Genomic DNA, 20,945 nt, shown 5'->3' with positions numbered 1-20,945 from the left:
GAGGTTTCATTCATCGATTAGTTCCTTACTGCATCAATAAACAGCTCGTCTTCCTCTTTATCTGAGACGTGACAAACTGCATGCACGTTTTTTTTCACTGTCTTCCTTTAGCAGGACATTCACTTTTTCCACCGTGTGCTTTGTTTCGCAGTAGCTGCACTTATGAATATGATTGTATGTATAAGGCGCTTCATATTTTTTGCTGCCTACTCAATTGTGTAATTCGGTTTTGTTCAGCACTCTTTGGAACTGTTGCTTTTGTCTGCGCATTGCGCCAGTTCCGTGAGCAGCTTGGTGTTCTTGCATCGAAGGTTCCCAGCTGTACTGGTGCCATCTCGTGTAATGTCAGCTAAGACCCGCACTTAAAAGTTTCTCTCGCAGTTTCAATGAGTTTGTGCCAAACACCACCCTGACCATCTCATCTTCCTCTGCATAAGCGCAGTCCTTCACCCGTGAACATTTACCGGCAGTGTTTGTATTGGATTGCGCTGATGGAGCGACCTTATATGGGCAGGCACTAAATTACAAACGCTAGTGGCAGCCTGTCTATGAACTTAATTTAATATAAACTTACGGTTCACGCCGTGCTTTGTTTCGCAGTAGCTGTACTTATGAATATGCTTGTATGCATCATTTGCTTCATAATGTTTTTCTGCCTTCTCAATTGTGAAATGGCGTTTTGTGCTCATCGCTGTTTGGAGTTCTTCCTTGTTCTCTACGTACTTACGTAGGAGGCATGATGATGTCACACGAAACTCCGCCCCCCACGGCCATCTCCAACTCAAGACTCCATTACATTATATGGGAAAAAATAGCTTCCAGTTATGACCCTTATCGTAGAATTTGAAATGAAACCTGCCCAACTTTTGTAAGTAAGCTGTAAGGAATAAGCCTGCCAAATTTCAGCCTTCTACCTACACGGGAAGTTGGAGAATTAGTGATGAGTCAGTGAGTGAGTCAGTGAGTCAGTGAGTGAGTGAGTGAGTGAGGGCTTTGCCTTTTATTAGTATAGATATATATATATATATACACATACATACATATATACACATACATATACTTGTGTGTATGTTTGTATGTGTCTATATGTGTGTGTATAGCTTTGGTCACTGAGTGCAAGGGAAAAATAATAAAATATAGTCTATAAGTTATTAAACAGTAAAACATTAACGTTTTAAGAAGTACAGGTACATTGAGCACTACTGGAGTGGTTATGGTAAACTACATTTTAAAGACTGTGTAACACAACAGGTAAGTAACTAACAGCAGCTAAAATATATATGGATCATCTCTCGGTAGTAGATCCCTTTTGAAAGGCGCTACACGACGGCTGTGGTATAGAAATTACATTTTCTATGTGAACGTTCAAATTTGTGCCTCTGGTAATGTGCCTTACCGGCAATTAAAGAAAATTATTTTTGTGTCCTCTGCAGTGTTAAGAGAGAAAGGCTTTGGTTTGGGATAAAAGGAAAAAAGGTGTAAAGAAAGGAAAGCTGCCTTTTTCTTTTATATAGTATAGAGAGATGTGTTCGCTGATGTTATGATCGCCTTTTTGGGGACAGTCGCGGTGGGTCTTGTGTAGACAGGTGAGACGTCCCGCCATTAATCGGCTGTGATGGCACTGTCAGTCCTCCACTGTGCGTGTCTTCATAATCCGAGCTGAGGACTTCATAATCGTATACGTGCAAAAGAAAGTGTGAATCGCCTTAATATTATTTTGCCGTGGTGTAGAAAAGGGGTCCCGTGTTTGCACTTGTCTGGGCTATAGCGCAGGGGGAGGAAGAAAAAAATTAAAAGTGCTCACTTTGACTTAAGGCAGAAGCGCAGTCAGCGTCTCAAAGGCCGGGCACAGCTATACGCGCTGGCTGCTCGACTTTTGCTGGGCAGGAGACCCCTTTGTACACACGTTCATGATATCAAAAGTCTCAGCGCTCTTTGGAGGTAATTCATATATTATATATATAGCAAAATACCCGCTACGCAGCGGAGAAGTAGTGTGTTAAAGAAGTAATGAAAAAGAAAAGGAAACATTTTAATAATAACATAACATGATTGACATTGTCATGAGTGTTGCTGTCATATGTATTCCTGCCTAAATAAGTCACCCTCGCTTCACTCTTACTTTTTTACCGTTCATTTAATCATGGCTAGTGGCGGAAAAATTATAAAATGGAAGGAGGATGGCTTTACCAAAACAATTATTGATGGCGAATCGATTATTCATTAAGGTTGAATTGGTGATCTGTTTGCTATGTTAACCTCATATTTTTTCATACTTCTTCTCAAACTAAGGTGGTGCAAGGGTAAAATGAATCGGGATGCGCTGATCAATGTAATCGGTGTACCAGGAATTGAGAAAAGCTCCCCTTTGCTTGTAATGCAAAGTGTGATTAAATGCATTATTTTTTAACGCGTTATGGAGCACATGCATCTAAGCTTCTCAGCTGTGCTTGTGCTAAGAAAAGGAAAGATTTTAAAAATAACGTAACACGATTGTCTACCTTTTGTAAGTAGTGCCTGGAGGATTCAGTGTGGAGAAACTCTAGAGACAGCGTGTGTATTAACTTGTGGATTTTTCTGTGAGTATTTGGTGGCAGTGTGACGAAGTTGCTTCGGAAGATGGCGTTAGCTGCGGAGCTCAGCTCAGAGCGAAATTAGGTAAATGGGAGGGGAGATGATGACGTGACTCCCCAACCCGCCTTAACTGTCAATCCCCACAAACACAGTCTCGGAATTTGCATAAGCACACCCCTTCACCTACAATTTTAACTTAGTTACAAAGTGATCAAAACTCTCGTTTATATCCTGCGTCCTCTCATTAAACTTGTATCCCGCATTACCTGTGGGCATGTGAAATGCCAGCGGTAGCCTGTCTATGAACTTAATTTAAAGTTTAGGTTTACACCTTGCTTTCTTTCCGAGGTAGCAGCACTCATGAATATGGTAGTATATGTCACTCGCTCGCTTCTTATTGTTTCGCTGCCTTCTCAATTATATAATGCATGCTTTCTTAAGCGCTTTTTGGAGGTCTTTCTAATTTTCTACGTACTGCGTTGACAGTCAGTTCACGTGATTACGTGGGAGGCGTGATGATGTCACACGAAACTCCGCCCCCCACGTCTTTCCAGCTCAACTCCATTACAGTTAATGGAGAAAAATACCTTCCAGTTATGACCATTAGGCGTAGAATTTCAAAATTAAACCTGCCCAACTTTTGTAAGTAAGCTGTAAGGAATGAGCCTGCCAAATTTCAGCCTTCTACCTACACGGGAAGTTGGATAATTGGTGATGAGTCAGTGAGTGAGTGAGTGAGTGAGTGAGCGCTTTGCCTTTTATTAGTATAGATTACACCATAGAATGCAAAGTGTAATAGTAAATTAATGTAAAAACATTGAATAACACTGACACAAAACACCCAGGCTCCCTGCTCAGCTGCAGGAGCAGGCTCGCTCTCTCATCACGCACCCTCCCCCCTCTCTCAGCAGCACACACCCTCCACCTCTCTCTCAGCAGCACGCGCTTGCTCGCTCTCTCTCTCTCTCTCGTGCAGGCAGGCATGCATGTGTAGGCAGGCAGGCACGTTTGACCGAGAACAATGCAACACGTGCGGAAATCATAGGCGCGCACAAACCGAAAGGGAAACTGGCTTGTTCGTACAGTGGGTACGGAAAGTATTCAGACCCCCTTCAATTTTTCACTCTTTGTCATATTGCAGCCATTTGCTAAAATCATTTAAATTAATTTTTTCCCTCATTAATGTACACACAGCACCCCATATTGACAGACCAAAAAAAGAATTTTTGAAATTGTTGCAGATTTATTAAAAAAGAAAAACTGAAATATCACATGGTCCTAAATATTCAGACCCTTTGCTCAATATTTAGTAGAAGCACCCTTTTGAGCTAATACAGCCATGAGTCTTCTTGGGAAAGATGCAACAATTTTTCACACCTGGATTTGGGGATCCTCTGCCATTCCTCCTTGCAGATCCTCTCCAGTTCTGTCAGGTTGGATGGTAAACGTTGGTGGACAGCCATTTTTAGGTCTCTCCAGAGATGCTCAATTGGGTTTAAGTCAGGGCTCTGGCTGGGCCATTCAAGAACAGTCACAGAGTTGTTGTGAAGCCACTCCTTCGTTATTTTAGCTGTGTGCTTAGGGTCATTGTCTTGTTGGAAGGTAAACCTTTGGCCCAGTCTGAGGTCCTTAGCACTCTGGAGAAGGTTTTTGTCCAGGATATCCCTGTACTTGGCTGCATTCATCTTTCCCTCGATTGCAACCAGTCGTCCTGTCACTGCAGCTGAAAAACACCCCCACAGCATGATGCTGCCACCGCAATGCTTCAATGTGGGGACTGTATTGGACAAGTGATGAGCAGTGCCTGGTTGTCTCCACACATACCGCTTAGAATTAAGGCTAAAAAGTTCAATCTTGGTCTCATCAGACCAGAGAATCTTATTTCTCACCATCTCAGAGTCCTTCAGGTGTCTTTTAGCAAACTCCATGCGGGCTGTCATGTGTCTTGCACTGAGGAGAGGCTTCTGACAGGCCACTCTGCCATAAAGCCCTGACTGGTGGAGGGCTGCAGTGATGGTTGACTTTCTACAACTTTCTCCCATTTCCTGACTGTATCTCTGGAGCTCAGCAAAAGTGATCTTTGGGTTCTTCTTTACCTCTCTCACCAAGGCTCTTCTCCCCCTGTAGCTCAGCTTGGCCGGACGGCCAGCTCTAGGAAGGGTTCTGGTCGTCCCAAACATCTTCCATTTAAGGATTATGGAGGCCACTGTGCTCTTGGGAACCTTAAGTGCAGCAGAAAGTTTTTTGTAACCTTGGCCAGATCTGTGCCTTGCCACAATTCTGTCTCTGAGCTCTTCAGGCAGTTCCTTTGACCTCATGATTCTCATTTGCTCTGACATGCATTGTGAGCTGTAAGGTCTTATATAGACAGGTGTGTGGCTTTCCTAATCAAGTCCAATCAGTATAATCAAACACAGCTGGACTCAAATGAAGGTGATCTCGAGGATGATCAGAAGAAATGGAAAGCAACCGGAGTTAAATATATGAGTGTCACAGCAAAGGGTCTGAATACTTAGGACCATGTGATATTTCAGTTTTTCTTTTTCAATAAATCTGCAACAATTTCAAAAATTATTTTTTTTGTCTGTCAATATGGGGTGCTGTCTGTACATTAATGAGGAAAAAAATTAATTTAAACGATTTTAGCAAATGGCTGCAATAAACAAAGAGTGAAAAATTGAAGGGGGTCTGAATACTTTCTGTACCCACACTGTATATTAGCCTTATTGTACGTAACCTCTAGCTTCTTTCTGTACAAAACAACAGCTTTTAAGACTTAAAAGTCCTGTGGATTGGTGTCATCTGTAATTTGAATTTGACCATACAGATCACAGACAAAAGCGTCTTGGGTTTAATGCAGCAATGATTTTTGACAAACAGAAATAACCTTTATGAAACCCAAAAGTTGTCAAAATGCCTGTTTAAGATTTCAGCCAGTTTATTCAAAAATATATAAATTTCTAACACAATACTTGTGCTGAATTCCATGTTACTAAGATAAAGACAGCTTTCAAGTTGTTAAATTACACAAAAACAAATCAAATGTCTGATTTTCATTGTACATGGCACTTAATGTTCAGTTCAGAGAGTGACAGACATTTCTGCAAAACGATAAACTTTTTTCTGTTAGAAACAATTTGTTTTTGCAGCTTTGACTCCTAGTGGCCACTTCAGTAGCAGTTATTAAATGTCCAAACAGTGACTTAAAAGAAGTACTATATATTCTTTCTCTTTAATTAAAATTATATGGAACTACATAATAGAACAGTTAAATTTAACTCACAGTCACCAGATTTTTAGTTTCCAAATAATCAATATCCTAACCATTTCTTATGCAGCATCTACATATTCGTGTGCAGACTGGTAGCAACAGGCTTTGCTACCACAAAACCACAATACTCAAACAGTGACATTTAAAAATGGATTATCTGTAAGCTAAATCACTAAAAGTTCCATAAATGTTGAGTATCTATTTTGCAGCATAAACTGAAAAGTAGTCTTACCTCCTTGAAATCCTACATATGATGTCCCACCTTGCACTCTTGGAAGCTTTGTTACAACATAAATGGAGACTGAAACGTCTTGTGTCAGGCATTTGTTAATTTCATTGATTGCAGCATATCTAAAAAACAAATAAATACATACATAATTAAGAGCAGAAAGGTGGTGCAGTGGTAGTGCTGCTGCCTCGCAGTTAGGAGACACAGGTTCGCTTCCCGGGTCCTCCCTGTGTGGAGTTTGCATGTTCTCCCCCTGTCTATGTGGGTTTCCTCCGGGCGCTCCAGTTTCCTCCCACAGTCCAAAGACATGCAGGTTAGGTGGATTGGCGATTCTATAATTGGCCGTAGTGTGTGCTTGGTGTGTGGGTGTGTTTATGTGTGTCCTGCGGTGGGTTGGCACCCTGCCCAGGATTGGTTCCTGCCTTGTGCCCTGTGTTGGCTGGGATTGGCTCAAGCAGACTCCCGTGACCCTGTGTTTGGATTCAGCGGGTTGGAAAATGGATGGATGGATGGACATACATACTTAAATACATCTGGAATTGTGGCTGGTGTAACTGTCAGTTATGGTGAAGTATTTAGAATTAAAAAGAAATTAGAAATAGAAAACATATACAGATAGTAAATTTACTTAGTAGTAAAAATATACTAAGACTATGTTTTTGCTGTGTGTATACTTTTCTACACAGGAGGATAAAGACAAGTTTAATTTACCTATAAACATTTTTCTTCCAGCTTAGACATATATGACATCAGTTGTTCTTCACTTGACATCATTTATACTTTGTAGCCAATAGAAGTCTCAGCATATACAGTGGTGTGAAAAACTATTTGCCCCCTTCCTGATTTCTTATTCTTTTGCATGTTTGTCACACAAAATGTTTCTGATCATCAAACACATTTAACCATTAGTCAAATATAACAAAAGTAAACACAAAATGCAGTTTTAAATGATGGTTTTATTATTTAGGAGAAAAAATCAAAACCTACATGGCCCTGTGTGAAAAAGTAATTGCCCCCTGAACCTAATAACTGGTTGGGCCACCCTTAGCAGCAATAACTGCAATTAAGCGTTTGCGATAACTTGCAATGAGTCTTTTACAGCGCTCTGGAGGAATTTTGGCCCACTCATCTTTGCAGAATTGTTGTAATTCAGGTTTATTTGAGGGTTTTCTAGCATGAACTGCCTTTTTAAGGTCATGCCATAGCATCTCAATTGGATTAAGGTCAGGACTTTGACTAGGCCACTCCAAAGTCTTCATTTTGTTTTTCTTCAGCCATTCAGAGGTGGATTTGCTGGTGTGTTTTGGGTCATTGTCCTGTTGCAGCACCCAAGATCGCTTCAGCTTGAGTTGACGAACAGATGGCCGGACATTCTCCTTCAGGATTTTTTGGTAGACAGTAGAATTCATGGTTCCATCTATCACAGCAAGCCTTCCAGGTCCTGAAGCAGCAAAACAACCCCAGACCATCACACTACCACCACCATATTTTACTATTGGTATGGTGTTCTTTTTCTGAAATGCTGTGTTCCTTTTATGCCAGATGTAACGGGACATTTGCCTCCAAAAAATTCAAGTTTTGTCTCATCAGTCCACAAGGTATTTTCCCAAAAGTCTTGGCAATCATTGAGATGTTTCTTAGCAAAATTGAGACAAGCCCTAATGTTCTGCCATGCAGGCCGTTTTTGCCCAGTCTCTTTCTTATGGTGAAGTCGTGAACACTGACCTTAATTGAGGCAAGTGAGGCCTGCAGTTCTTTAGACATTGTCCTGGGGTCTTTTGTGACCTCTCGGATGAGTCGTCTCTGCGCTCTTGGGGTAATTTTGGTCGGCCGGCCACTCCTGGGAAGGTTCACCACTGTTCCATGTTTTTGCCATTTGTGGATAATGGCTCTCACTGTGGTTCGCTGGAGTCCCAAAGCTTTAGAAATGGCTTTATAACCTTTACCAGACTGATAGATCTCAATTACTTCTGTTCTCATTTGTTCCTGAATTTCTTTTGAGGTGCTTTTGGTCTACTTCTCTGTGTCAGGCAGCTCCTATTTAAGTGATTTCTTGATTGAAACAGGTGTGGCAGTAATCAGGCCTGGGGGTGGCTACGGAAATTGAACTCAGGTGTGATACACCGCAGTTAGGTAATTTTTTAACAACGGGGCAATTACTTTTTCACACACGGCCAAGTAGGTTTGGATTTTTTTTCTTCCTAAATAATAAAAAACATCATTTAAAAACTGCATTTTGTGTTTACTTGTGTTATATTTGACTAATGGTTAAATGTGTTTGATGATCAGAAACATTTTGTGTGACAAACATGCAAAAGAATAAGAAATCAGGAAGGGGGCAAATAGTTTTTCACACCACTGTATAGTACTTGGAATATGGGCATGTTTCTATAGACTTTTCTTGTGGTGTATTCCTGAACTGTATTCCCATAGTCTAATCCCAAAGTTTCGTTATTCTGTCATTTCATGTTCATAAAAATCAAGTTAAAATGGGGAAGGGTAGTCGGATCAATGAGTGAGGTTTTCATTTTTAAATTGAAAATACAGATGATATGTAGCTCATTATCGGCAAGGAACAAGGGCTGAGGATTATCCAATGTCTGTATGTACTTCTACACTTCTGCTTCAATAAAGTTGAAAACCTTGGAGCATTTTAACTTAGTTATGTGTCTGTATAGCAGGTTCATCAGTGCTGGTGAACACAGATGCTTGGCTACACTTTTTAATCTGGAGCAGGACCATTTGGATTATGTCAGAAACTCAAGTACTAATATTAGCAATTGTACTTGAGAACAAATGACAGTCTATCATCCTTCCCACAACATGGAAATAAGTGACCTGCAGGCTTCTTCTAGAAATGCTGAATATTCCAGCTTTAATTAGGTATTCTTAGCAAGGTGATGCAACGGTTGGCTGGTAATAAGTAGGCAAATGTGTTGTGTGCATCATTGTTATAAGTTACAAATCTTTGTAAAAAACATATGTGTTGCAAATACTGATTCTCAGGTGATATTAACAGTCCATAATGGTGGAGATTCATGTTCAAAACTAAAACAATGTCATAATGAAACCACTGTGCTTAAAATTGCTCTCTTATTGGTGTTTGAGCATTGATTCTGTTAGCCTTTAGTCAGGAAAGGATTTATAATTAAACCACTTCTTGGAGCCAGTATTTTTAAAGTTAATTTCTGTCATTAAACATTTACAAAATTACTGGAGTCTCAGTTGTTCAGACCGCCACCAAAAAGGTTTGCCCACCCTTGCTTTAAATGAGGGAGGGAAGACTGCAGTAATCAGCTGTAGGAGATTTTGTTGGAAAAGAGAAGAGCATATATAGAAGGCCTACAGGAATACGTAAGGATGTTCTGATTCTTTAGGAAATATAAAATCTTTCTTAAAAGTCTTATTTCTATTTTACATTAGTTAAAAAAACAATGTGTCATTTTGCGAAATGCATCAAAGTTTCACTAACTTCTGAAACCACAAACATTACTAGCAATGATCAACTAACAAACTTTAATTAATCACTTTTATAGATAACAACTTTTAATGTGTAGTATCAAGCATGAAAGCCATAAAGAGAGAAAATACTCACTTTGCAGAAGCAATGAGGTTGGCACTTTGTGTACTGTTTTCAAAGTCAGATTGAATGATCAGAATTTTGTTTAAATATCCATCACAAAGAAAACACCTTTAAAGTAAGGAAAATTTTTTTAAAAACATCTAGTAGCAAACTTGACAAGATGTCAAGTTCACATTGAAATATATTATATGCATTTTGCAGAGCAGTAATCAATATAATAAGTCTGTTTTTACAAAGAAAAACGAACCGCTCGAGTCCATATCCTTCAGATCAATTTATGTTCTGACTAATATTAGAATCCTCACAAAAGTTCTAGCTCTAAGAAAATATAGTGTACTCCCTCAAAATATAGATGGTATAGAAAAGGTAGATATTAAGTTTAAAATGTTTGTTTGATATAATATATTGCCCTACATTATCTGTTTTCAATTCAAAGTTATCTCTTCACAACTATGGTAAAAAATGCATTTTGAAATTGTGTAACCAACCTGCTTTTGTGTTAAAGGGTATCAACATGAAAAATAAGGTTTAAAACTTTAAAGCCCAAATTTAAAGGCATGTTTTCTTGTTGGAGATCATCAGTCCAGCCAACATTCAGACCTATTCTCCAAACCAAGAAAGCTGAAAAGCAAAGAATTCAACAACATACAAGAAATTTCCTGTTGCAGTATAGACTTCTTTTTGATAATGATACGTGCTTCTTTTACAACCGTTTCCTTCAAGAAGCTAAAGGTCAAGTTAAGCAATGCTCTTTCACATGTCTGAGCAGCAATTACAGATTTATTTTCTAATTAAATGTCAATTTTTGAGACACTCCAAATCAGTACCTTTTAACATACCTAATTTTTCTTAAAAATGAGTGTTCTGTATCAAATTGCTGCAGTGAAAGCAACTCTATTTTGTAATTGGCACCAATTTCCCTTCCCAAGGTCTCAACATCACATGCTGTAAGAAGCCTTGAAAAAGTAGTAACCTATGAAAAGCAAAAATCATGGTTTATTATAAATATTTTAAGAAAGTTTATCACTGGACCCTTGTTCTTGATTGATCCAGCACAATAATTTAAGACAATAATTTAAGATAATTGGTTAAAAAATATAATTTCTTTACTTGGGGTCCCTTTTTATTTAACATTGTATATTAGACATTCTAAGAATATTAACCAGAAAATATGCATCAATATAGATTAAGGGGGGCAAACACATTTCTTGGGCACTAATCTCTTTATATATGCTGTATTATAAAATATTTTTCTAACTTTACGTAGCAAGTACTACTCCAAGCATATATCAATGGGTACATTTTAAGCAGTGTATTAATCTGTAACTGCTACTAAATCTGACAGTAATTTTTCTTAATTTGATTACTTTATACACTGACTTTTCCAGAAGTAAGAAAACTAGTATAATGAAAAGTAAATTTACTGTTCTCTAGTACTGACAGGAGTAAAAGATTTAGAAAACACAAGCTGAAGGATCAGGGTAAACCTGTGGTATGACTAAACATGACAGACCATTTCTAGAATGATCCATCCATCCATCATCCAAACCCCTATATCCTAACTACGGGGGGGTCTGCTGGAGCCAATCCCAGCCAACACAAGGTGAAAGGCAGGAAACAAACCCTGAGCAGGGTGCCAGCCCACACACAAACAAACCAAGCACATACTAGGGACAATTTAGGACTGCCAATGCACCTAACCCTCATGTCTTTGGACTGTGGGAGGAAATCGGAGCACCCGGAGGAAACCCATGCCAACATGGGGAGAACATGCAAACTCCAAGCAAGGAAGACCCAGGAAGTAAACCCGGGTCTCCTAACTGTGAGGCAGCAGCGCTACCACTGTGCCGCCCTTTAGAATGATCAATTTTTATTTTTTTACTTTATTGTTCTATCATAATCAAAACAGTCTACTAATTTAAAATGATTGAGGGATTTAAAATGTACCGGAAAGTGAAATAAAGTAAATTTGAACTGGACTCTTCAGCATATGCTGACCTGACAGTTATTAAGAATGTATTCGTTTACATTATTAACAAAAATTACTTTAAAGCCAAACAATACCAGTTATAAGCAATAGCAGAGCTTTACAAACTAAAAGCAGGTATATCATGAAATATGGATGGAGATTCTGTGTTATATCTAAAATAAAAATATTTCATAAAACAGTTTAATAGAAACATACCGGAGTAAAGGGAAAAACAGAAATAACAAACAAAAGAAATAAAGAACAAAATATCAAAAGAAAGAAGGTACAAGAATGCTTACCTCACTGAATACTGTTTGACAGGAATCTGCCTGCTTTGCTTGTGAAATAAGAAAGTCAGCCAGGCAGCTGTGCTTCTGAACTTCAAAGTATTCCCTTAGCCAATGTTCTGCCTCCACATTTGGCAAAGCAGTACAGCTTAGCCTCACTACAGAATCAGGTGTAGCACAATTTAACAGAATGCTTTTAGCCTCTTCCAATACTTGTTTTGTCAATTCAAAACCTTCCAAATTCCCCTTAAGTCGTTGAGCCAACTGTAAAACTACTGACGCGCAAGTGTCTGAATGATAGCCAATGAAGACATCTGATGGGCTATAGGCCTGTTTTTCCAATATGTTGACTTGCTGATTATCAACATGAACAAAAACATTCACCCAACTCTCTAACTCCTGGACAATCCTTTTCTGGTTGTTTTTAAGAACTGTATTGATATCAAGGTAATGCTTTTCAAGCCTATTAATAAGAGGGATAGGGAACTGCTTATAGACAACATCTTTCTCTTCAATGACAATAAGACGAAAGTCCTTGTGCACTCGACATTTAACACGATGCGTGCCCAGTCCCAAATCCACATACTTTTGTCCACCAAGGCACACATAATACTGATTAAGGGCATCATAAAGGCTTTCATACAGATTTTGAAGGTTCAGTAGAACAATCGTCTGGCCTGTTTCCATGCAGATCTTTACACGGTTGATATTGCGGCAAATCTGGGTATATTCTTGATCTTTTGGAAAGCTGGACCCAAAGATAATTTCAGGCTGATTTTGATCCAAGAAATAAGTCTGCTGAAGTATCTGAAGGGCAGCATAATTTTTGGTCAAAACCAAAAGATAACGGCATTCTCCATCCTGTGTGTCTGCACAAATATTTTGTCTTATAAGTTCAACTGTGTTAATGGATTCCTGATCAAGTTTTTTATCAAAATGTACAGTAAAGTTTTTTACTGCGTTGATATCATCTCTTCCACTAAAATTTCGTAGAACTGCCATTGCAACATCCTCCACTCCTGGTTCCTGGCCAGATCCTTTTGTGTTAGCAAATATCATTTTTATTAAGCTGTAATAATCCCGGAGTCCAAAAAATTCTTTATTTCTCTTTTTACAGATTTGTAAGTAGGCTCTTGCAAAAATTTTAAAGAAGCCTTGTACTTTCATAAGTATCATCGGGTCTGAGGAACAGATCCCTTTAGCACTTTCTATTAATTCTCGCTCATCTGGATCCCCACGAGAAACAAAAATACCACGGTTCATCTTGGCTGGATCTAAAGCCCAGTTAGATATGCCAATAAAGCCTACTTTTTTATGGGGGAGAGGGTCATCATCAATGCACCCTTCTTCTAGAAGTGGATGTAAGGTCTTCAGAGGCATCTTTGGCGAATCTTCAGCTAAGCCAATTTCATCCAAGACAACCACAGAGATGTACTCATTCAAATTTTTACCTTCTTGGAACCTAGCACATTGTTTGAAAGTGTTAATAATGCCTTCAGGCGTGGAGTGAGGACTACACTGGAAGGACACAAGGTGGATCTGCTTTAGTTGTTTGTATAAATCAGAGTGTGCTGCCTGGCCTTGCATTGCATCTGCCACTAACGTTTTGGCTAATGACTTGGAGCTACCAGGTTTGCCTACTAAAAAGAGTGGGATACGCAGCTCAATGCAGATTACCATCATAAAAACATTTTCTTTCAATGCATTGTTTCGAGCAATTGTCTTTCCCAAAGGAACACCATTAAGAAGAAGATCTTGCATGTGTAAGATTTCTTTTAAAACTTTAGCTGGACGGTAAGGTTCAGGCAGATGCACACAAATCTTCTTTCTGTAAGATTCCTTTTTTTCCAAACAGGCATGATAGCAAACTCCTACTGCCATTACCAGTGACCAGATGATTGGATCCCTTTCTTGTGGTTTATTTCTGCCTTGAGAAATTTTACCGAGAAAAGCATTTAGCAGCATCACATGATTCTTAAAGAACCATTCAAAAACAGCCATGCATCGTTCCACGTCCCTCAAACTAACAAAGCTGCATTCATCACTTCTCTGTCTCATAAAATGTTGTGACGTAGACAACACATCTGTTATTATGTCTGTGTAATTCTCCATTATTGAGACAGAATGAACCAATCTTTGTACTATTTGTTTAATATAAATTTTTTCAGTTTGGTCATTTAATTGACCAAAGTCCCAGACTAGAGGAATCATGCTTGGAGGCAATGCTTGCACTCTGTACACAAGCTGCCTCAGTGGAATAGAACCAAGCTTCTCTTCCGTTTCTTCAGCTCTGACCCTATACCCGAGGCCTGCTGACTCTAGGCGTTTAATCATCTCATCGGTATGCTTCCTGTAGGGATTACAAGCTGCTATGATCTGCAGACCTGAATTAGCAATAAGAGGATATCCTTCAGCAGTTTTGTCACAAAGAACTTCTTTAATGCTGCTTACAGCTTCAGTTGTGTTGGCTTCATCAAAAAATAAAACAGAATCAAAGCTATATTTCTGCTTATTGTCAACAGCGATCAGCTCTGCTTCTCTGACCTTGGAATAAATTATTTCTGCAGATGTTCCCCCATGAACTTTCACTAGTTTTAAATTTTCAGTTGCAACACCACTTCTTCGTAGCTCACAGAGAAACTTGATAAGCCGTGTTTTCCCACATCCAGTTTCTCCCATTATGATAACAGGAATACCACATCTAAACCTCATGTGAATAGCAAGCATCTTTAATATATTGTCTGTAGTCAGTTCATAGGTTTCATCAGGGTCTAAGGGCCACTGTATCCCAAGCACATTGCAAATACGCTCTATCTTCTCACCTCTTTCAAGTTCATCAAAGTTTATGTTAAATGGAACTCTCTGAAGTTTAAGACCTTCATAGAGTTGCTGAGTCATGATGTTTTTCTTTATAATCTGGCCATTTGTGGGATTGACAGCATCAACCCCTTGTTGCTTATTTGGCTGGAGATGAAAGCCAATGAAAGTCATAGAATTATGATCATCATTGAAAAAAATGTAAGGATGCGGTTCCGATTCCCATTTCTTTCTAATACAGAAAGGGGCAAGATCTTCTTCATTAACCCCATCCCAGTTTACTTGGTTTCTTCCAGGACTCTGGTCAGAAATAATAAGGGAGGGTGTTGCAAAATCTCTAGCCATAAGAATCATAAATTCAACTACAAATGTTTTAAAACCCTGTAAAGTATCACCAACCAAATTAAAATCACAGAAAACGGAGTTTTCGCAATCTGCTAGCTGTAAATTCAGAAACCAAGCAAAGTTTCTCAACTCTGCCCATGATGGATCCACTATGCCACAATATATAAAAAACAACTGTAAGCACTCAACATGTGTTCCCTCAACACCATGATAAGTAAAACTATCAAGACTGACTTGATGGTGAAATCTTTTAAGATACTGATATGGTCTCTGAAATGCTTCACTTTTAAATTCCTTGTCATCCATTAATGGGTCTGAAGAAGAGTTCTCTTGCTTGTTCATGTCAATATCAAGTACTTCCTTTGGTGGTCTGCAAAAAATCTTTGGGAAGATATCCAAAAAATTATACTGAGCAGCACTCGATCCCTGTAAAGTTAAAAAAAAAACAAAAAGGATTATCTTTGTCCCTGTGTATATGAAACATTTTTGTCAACATTTTATTTAACTCGTATGACACTCAAGCATTGAATAATACAAATTACAGAGTCAATATATTTCTGATGCATTGACAAATTTTTAAAACAATGATCACCAGGGGCTTTACACTATTTCTAATAAAAATAAATACATGTGGGAAATAATCATTGTTACAAATATAGAAGCATTAACTTAAGATTAACAGCCTTCTGCAAATCCACAAGCATGCTCCAACATGAAACAGAACCTGTATTATCATCCACAGTTAAACTTCAGAGTTAAGACAGCATGACGTGTCTCAGAGGGTACTTTTACATATGAATTTGCATTTTATCATATTCAAGTATGTTTTGTTTTCTTCCCCAAGCTATATTTGGAACCAAAATCAAGAAATGGTGACAATAATTTCAATTTGTTTATTTTCTGAACATCTCCGATTCCAGTGGTTGACTCCCTTTCTTGCGCAGCCAGGATCTGTCCTGAACATCCTGAACATCACCATCCTGAATTGGGTTAAACAGGTTTGGTACAAGAATGACTGTTGTATCCTTATGTTTCATATATAGTTATAAACTTCAGCTTTAGTAATATATACCTGCCACTACTAATATTTTTTTTTTCCTAGAGACATGTCAAAAATCATGCATTTCAGAACTAAATGGCAATGCACTGCACTAAATTATTGTAGACTCCTCTTTCGTGAAAAAGACATAGACTGTGATGTAACATGTTGCATAGGTTCTGCTTTGGGGTCATGGGATTTTGCTTAAAACTAAACACACCGGTAACTCAAAAAAGTGTGACTATACAAAAGTGAGAGTGTTGTCAAATTTTTAATGGCAATATAAAAATAAATCATACACACAAAAGAAGATTTCCTTTACTGTAATTGAGCCTTCAATACTGAACTATCCAACCAAAAATCTATCAAGCTAGTCTTATTATTAAGTTGGTTTCAATAAACAAAACTAGTTATTTAAGACATTATATATAGATTAATATAAATAAAGTGTCTGGTCTTTTACAATAAGGCATATATTTTTCTTTAAGGAGTAAATCTTGAACTGCAAAACTTACATGTCTGCTGGGTTTTTTTTGGACTTCCAGGGTTTCAAGGATTTCAACAACATATAGATGAGTTTTTCTGCATACCCACATTTGTCCTTCTGAGTCCATTAAATAATTTAGCACCATCATTTTGTAGAGAAACTCAGTTAGACCTTTTTGAACCTACATTAAAGAACAAAAAAAAGGGTTATTTTCTTGAAACTGAAAAAATACGCAAATAATGTATAATAAAGGCTATATTATAGATATAACATTAAAATAGATTAAAAAAACTATTTTTGAAGCTATTCTACCACTAATTTAAAATTTATTTTAATTATTGTGTTTAAGAATATAGTTACAAGAAAACATTTGTGAACCTTTTAAAATCACCTGGATTTCTGCATTATTTATGCAAACATCATATGATCTTAAACTAAGTCACATTAAGACATAAACACAATCTGCCTACAGTAATTACACACAAATATTTGTATTTTATGGCAATACTCCTTTTCTTTCAACTATATATGGTACAGTTAATGTATCTACTCCTACTGAGAATTATAAATGTTATATTTATTAACTACTAGCAAAATACCCGCGCTTCGCAGCGGAGAAGTAGTGTGTTAAAGAAGTAATGAAAAAGAAAAGGAAACATTTTGAAAACAACGTAACATGATTGTCAATGTAATTGTTTTGTCACTGTTGTGAGTGATGAGTGTTGCTGTCATATATATATATATAGCAAAATACCCGCGCTTCGCAGCGGCGAAGTACTGTATTAAAATTTCTATTAAGAAAATTAAACCTTTTTAAACTGAGGGAAAATATGCCAATAATTATTTGTTAAGGATCTCTTTGTGTGCCACGTTGTCAGTTCGGCCCTCCGGTTGTAACATGACCAAGCTGTGCGCTGAGCTTACTCTTGAGCATGCAACTTACAGTTGGCCATGTGAACAGTAATCTTATCTCAAATCTCATAGCTTGGATTGCTGCTGTCATAATCGGTTTGAGTTTCATGGTTTGTTTCAATTACGACAGTATTTGCAGGATTTGTTGTGTTGAAGTGACATTCGCATCTGTCAAGCGTTGTAAGCACACAACCAGTTTCATCGATAAAATCACATCCAGCTTTTGAGAGTTTAAACATTCATAAACATCAAAGTGTCCACTACTGAAATCGTCACCTGTGAATCTAAGATGTTTAAGAGGCATTGGCGGTTGTCGAAAGGTGTAAAATATTTGGCTATTTCGGTACACTTGAAAGCGACAACCAAATAATTCAGCGGCAGCCATCAACTCACATGCAGAACCACCATAGGTGAAGGGCTTATGCATTTCACTCTTCTAGTGCTCCTGTGTAGTATAATTATCTCCTGTACCGTCATCAGTCCACACCTTGAACCTGTCCCAGTCATTTAATACATAAGACACAATGTTCCTCCGGATATCAAGAGTGAGCCTGATATGGCCGTGCAATATGTAACAAAGAGAATGGAAAAGGTAGGTGGTATCTCCGGGCATGGAAACCACTCGGTAAGTGACAGTTCTTTGATCGATAGAATTTCTTGAAGATGGGCCCATAAGTAACAAAGACTGTTTTGAAAAGTGGCGGCCGACAGTGGCATCATACCACCGAAATAAGTACGTACATTGGTTTCAGTTAGTGCAGGGAAGCCGCCTACCAAATTTCGAGAAGATGGGGCCATAAATAAGAAAGTTCAACATGTCGGACGTTGTTGACCGTTATGACCATTACGCGTAGAATTTCGAAATGAAACCTGCTTAATTGTTGTAAGTAAGCTGTAAGGAATGAGCCTGCCAAATTTCATCCTTCTACCTACACGGGAATTTGGAGAATTAGTGACGTTGGAAAGTTTAATATGGCGGCTGACAGTGGCGTCATACCACCGAAATAAGTATGTACATTGGTTTCGGTTAGCGCAGGGAAGCCGCCTACCAAATTTCGTGAAGATAGGGCCATGAATAAGAAAGTTCAATATGGCGGACGTTGTCGACCGTTATGACCGTTACGCGTACAATTTCAAAATGAAACCTGCTTAATTGTTGTAAGTAAGCTGTAAAGAATGGGCCTGCCAAATTTCAGCCTTCTACCTACACAGGAAGTTGGAGAATTAGTGACGTTTGGAAAATTCAATATGGCGGCCAACAATGGCGCCATACCATCGAAATAAGTATGTACATCGGTTTTGGCTAGCGCCGGGAAGCCACCTACCAAATTTCGTGAAGATGGGGCCATAAATAAGAAAGTTCAACATGGCGGACGTTGTCGACCGTTATGACCGTTACGTGTAGAATTTCGAAATGAAACCTGCTTAACTTTTGTAAGTAAGCTGTAAGGAATGAGCCTGCCAAATTTCAGCCTTCTACCTACATGGGAAGTTGGAGAATTAGTGATAAGTGAGTCAGTGAGTGAGTGAGTCAGTCAGTGAGGGCTTTGCCTTTTATTAGTATAGATATATTTAAGTATTTGTTTAATAAATATAAGTTTGAACTATTTTCTTAAACTGAAAAATTCTATTTACCATTTATAGGAATTGTTGCATGCAAATGACTAGTGAGACTAAATGTACCAATCATAATTAAGTGTATCTGACAAAGGAATGATACCCAGTCCATGTCACCACCTCCATCCCAAAACCAAGTTTTAGAATGAACAGTTTCCTAAATGGATGGACTGATAGATTCAAAAATAAGAGAAAATCAGATACATAAAAATTACAGCATTTGTCAAAGTAAGTGAATCTCATGATTAATTGCTGTCAACTTCTGCAACTTAGTAGCATCATATTTATATTATTGTTATGCTCGGTTTTCAGTTTTCCTAGTAAATAATTATTTTTCTTAGCCTTTCTACTCATGTATGCAATGTGACTGACTGTTATTGCTTGGCAAGTCTCCACAGCATCCCTGCTTAAGGATGCACTCTGAGGTTCTATTCCAGGATGGGAGTTTTTAAAAAGTTTACTTTTTAACTAGATTGCTATGCCACCAAAGTAAGCATGTACACCATCTCTGCTTATGTAGTTTACATTCTAATTCACCTTAAGTACATATAAAAACATGCATTTCAATTATCTTGGTCATAAATGCACTATTAACTATTAGGTAAAAATAACTTTTTTTTATGTATTTCAGGTTTTAGGCATATTTCATTATGCTTCTCATAATTTGTGAGGTTTTTTTGTATGGTTTTGAATCTGCACATACCTGGATGGAGGAATGGAAACTAGGGCTGTTTGAAATGTTTGAAAATTTTGTCACATTGTCCAGAATTATATCAGTGGAAAAGAAAGTTCTGGTAATTCTGAACACAACCAAGAACTGCTATTTCTATAAGTAACAAATATAACTTTTCAATGTCTTCCATCTTTTGTCACTCATTTTTCTCCAGAACCCTTTCTTCTAAGCTAGCATACATCAATCTTATCCTCAAGTCTACACTTATTGATTGCCTGGTATCTGCTCAATGTAAGACTGCACCACACATTCTGCTTCTGTGTAATTGAGTGGTTTTCAAAATAAAAGGGCAGATTGCAGGTGTTGCATTTGTGATGTTGCATATCATCAAACAGTAATGTTTACTTGGTATGTGTTTGATGCACAGTGTCTAAACTAAAGGTCTTATCTGTGGTGCATTACCTTAACAGAATTTAAAGTAATCAGCAGAATTTACAAAATAACCAATGACAGGACAATATTTTGTTTACTGCTAGTTGCCTTAGTTGCTTCACGATGAAAAAAAGATACAGAACAAATGTTATTATTTTTATATACTCAAGTATAAGATGGGTCTTGAAACCTGAAAAATCGATCATAAAATCAGACCCCGACTTATGTACCCGTTCCAAAAATGAGACGCTTCATTTTTTATTTTTTTTTAACATCTTCTTGCCTCCTCCGATCTCGCATCAGTTTCTCAGGTGCATCGAAGTTTGTTGCAGCAGTGCAGTTACCAATTTCTTTTACTACTTCAATGACGTTTAATTTAAAACCAGCATCATATTTTCTTCTGATCGAACACTCCATCATAGATAAGGGATGCTTTTATGATAAAGGTGTATGAGGGTGTGAGATACAAAAAACACAAAACAGTGCAAATGTTGCTTTGGAATAGTTCGGGTATTACTGTGTGGTCAGTTAGGCACAATACACAGAAAAAAAAAAGTCAGTGTGTTCTGTGGTTATTCTCTCATCTCTTGGACCAATAGCGTGAATTCTCCGCATTCAACTTAGATGACCGATATTATAAAATACCAGAAATTATACATTAAAATCAACTCCCGACTTATCCGCGAGTATAAATGGTAATGCATTCAAAT

General features: G+C 37.9%; 1 protein-coding gene across 3 annotated transcripts in view; it reads right to left on the bottom strand.

Annotated features, from left to right (window-relative positions):
- The window catches only part of rnf213a (ring finger protein 213a), a 377,172-nt gene that overhangs the window by 165,800 nt on the left and 190,427 nt on the right, over positions 1 to 20,945 (bottom strand). For all 3 annotated transcript variants that reach the window (XM_039739973.1, XM_039739975.1, XM_039739974.1), the window contains 5 exons: positions 16,630 to 16,782; positions 11,926 to 15,501; positions 10,497 to 10,630; positions 9,670 to 9,765; positions 6,078 to 6,196 (listed from right to left, as the gene is read on the bottom strand). In XM_039739973.1, the coding sequence (XP_039595907.1) occupies positions 6,078 to 6,196; positions 9,670 to 9,765; positions 10,497 to 10,630; positions 11,926 to 15,501; positions 16,630 to 16,782 (4,078 nt within the window). The remainder of the gene's footprint in view (positions 1 to 6,077; positions 6,197 to 9,669; positions 9,766 to 10,496; positions 10,631 to 11,925; positions 15,502 to 16,629; positions 16,783 to 20,945) is intronic.

This window comes from Polypterus senegalus, chromosome 17 (assembly GCF_016835505.1).
Source record: "Polypterus senegalus isolate Bchr_013 chromosome 17, ASM1683550v1, whole genome shotgun sequence".
Lineage (NCBI taxonomy): Eukaryota > Metazoa > Chordata > Cladistia > Polypteriformes > Polypteridae > Polypterus > Polypterus senegalus.
This window is presented reverse-complemented; position numbering and strand designations above follow the sequence as displayed.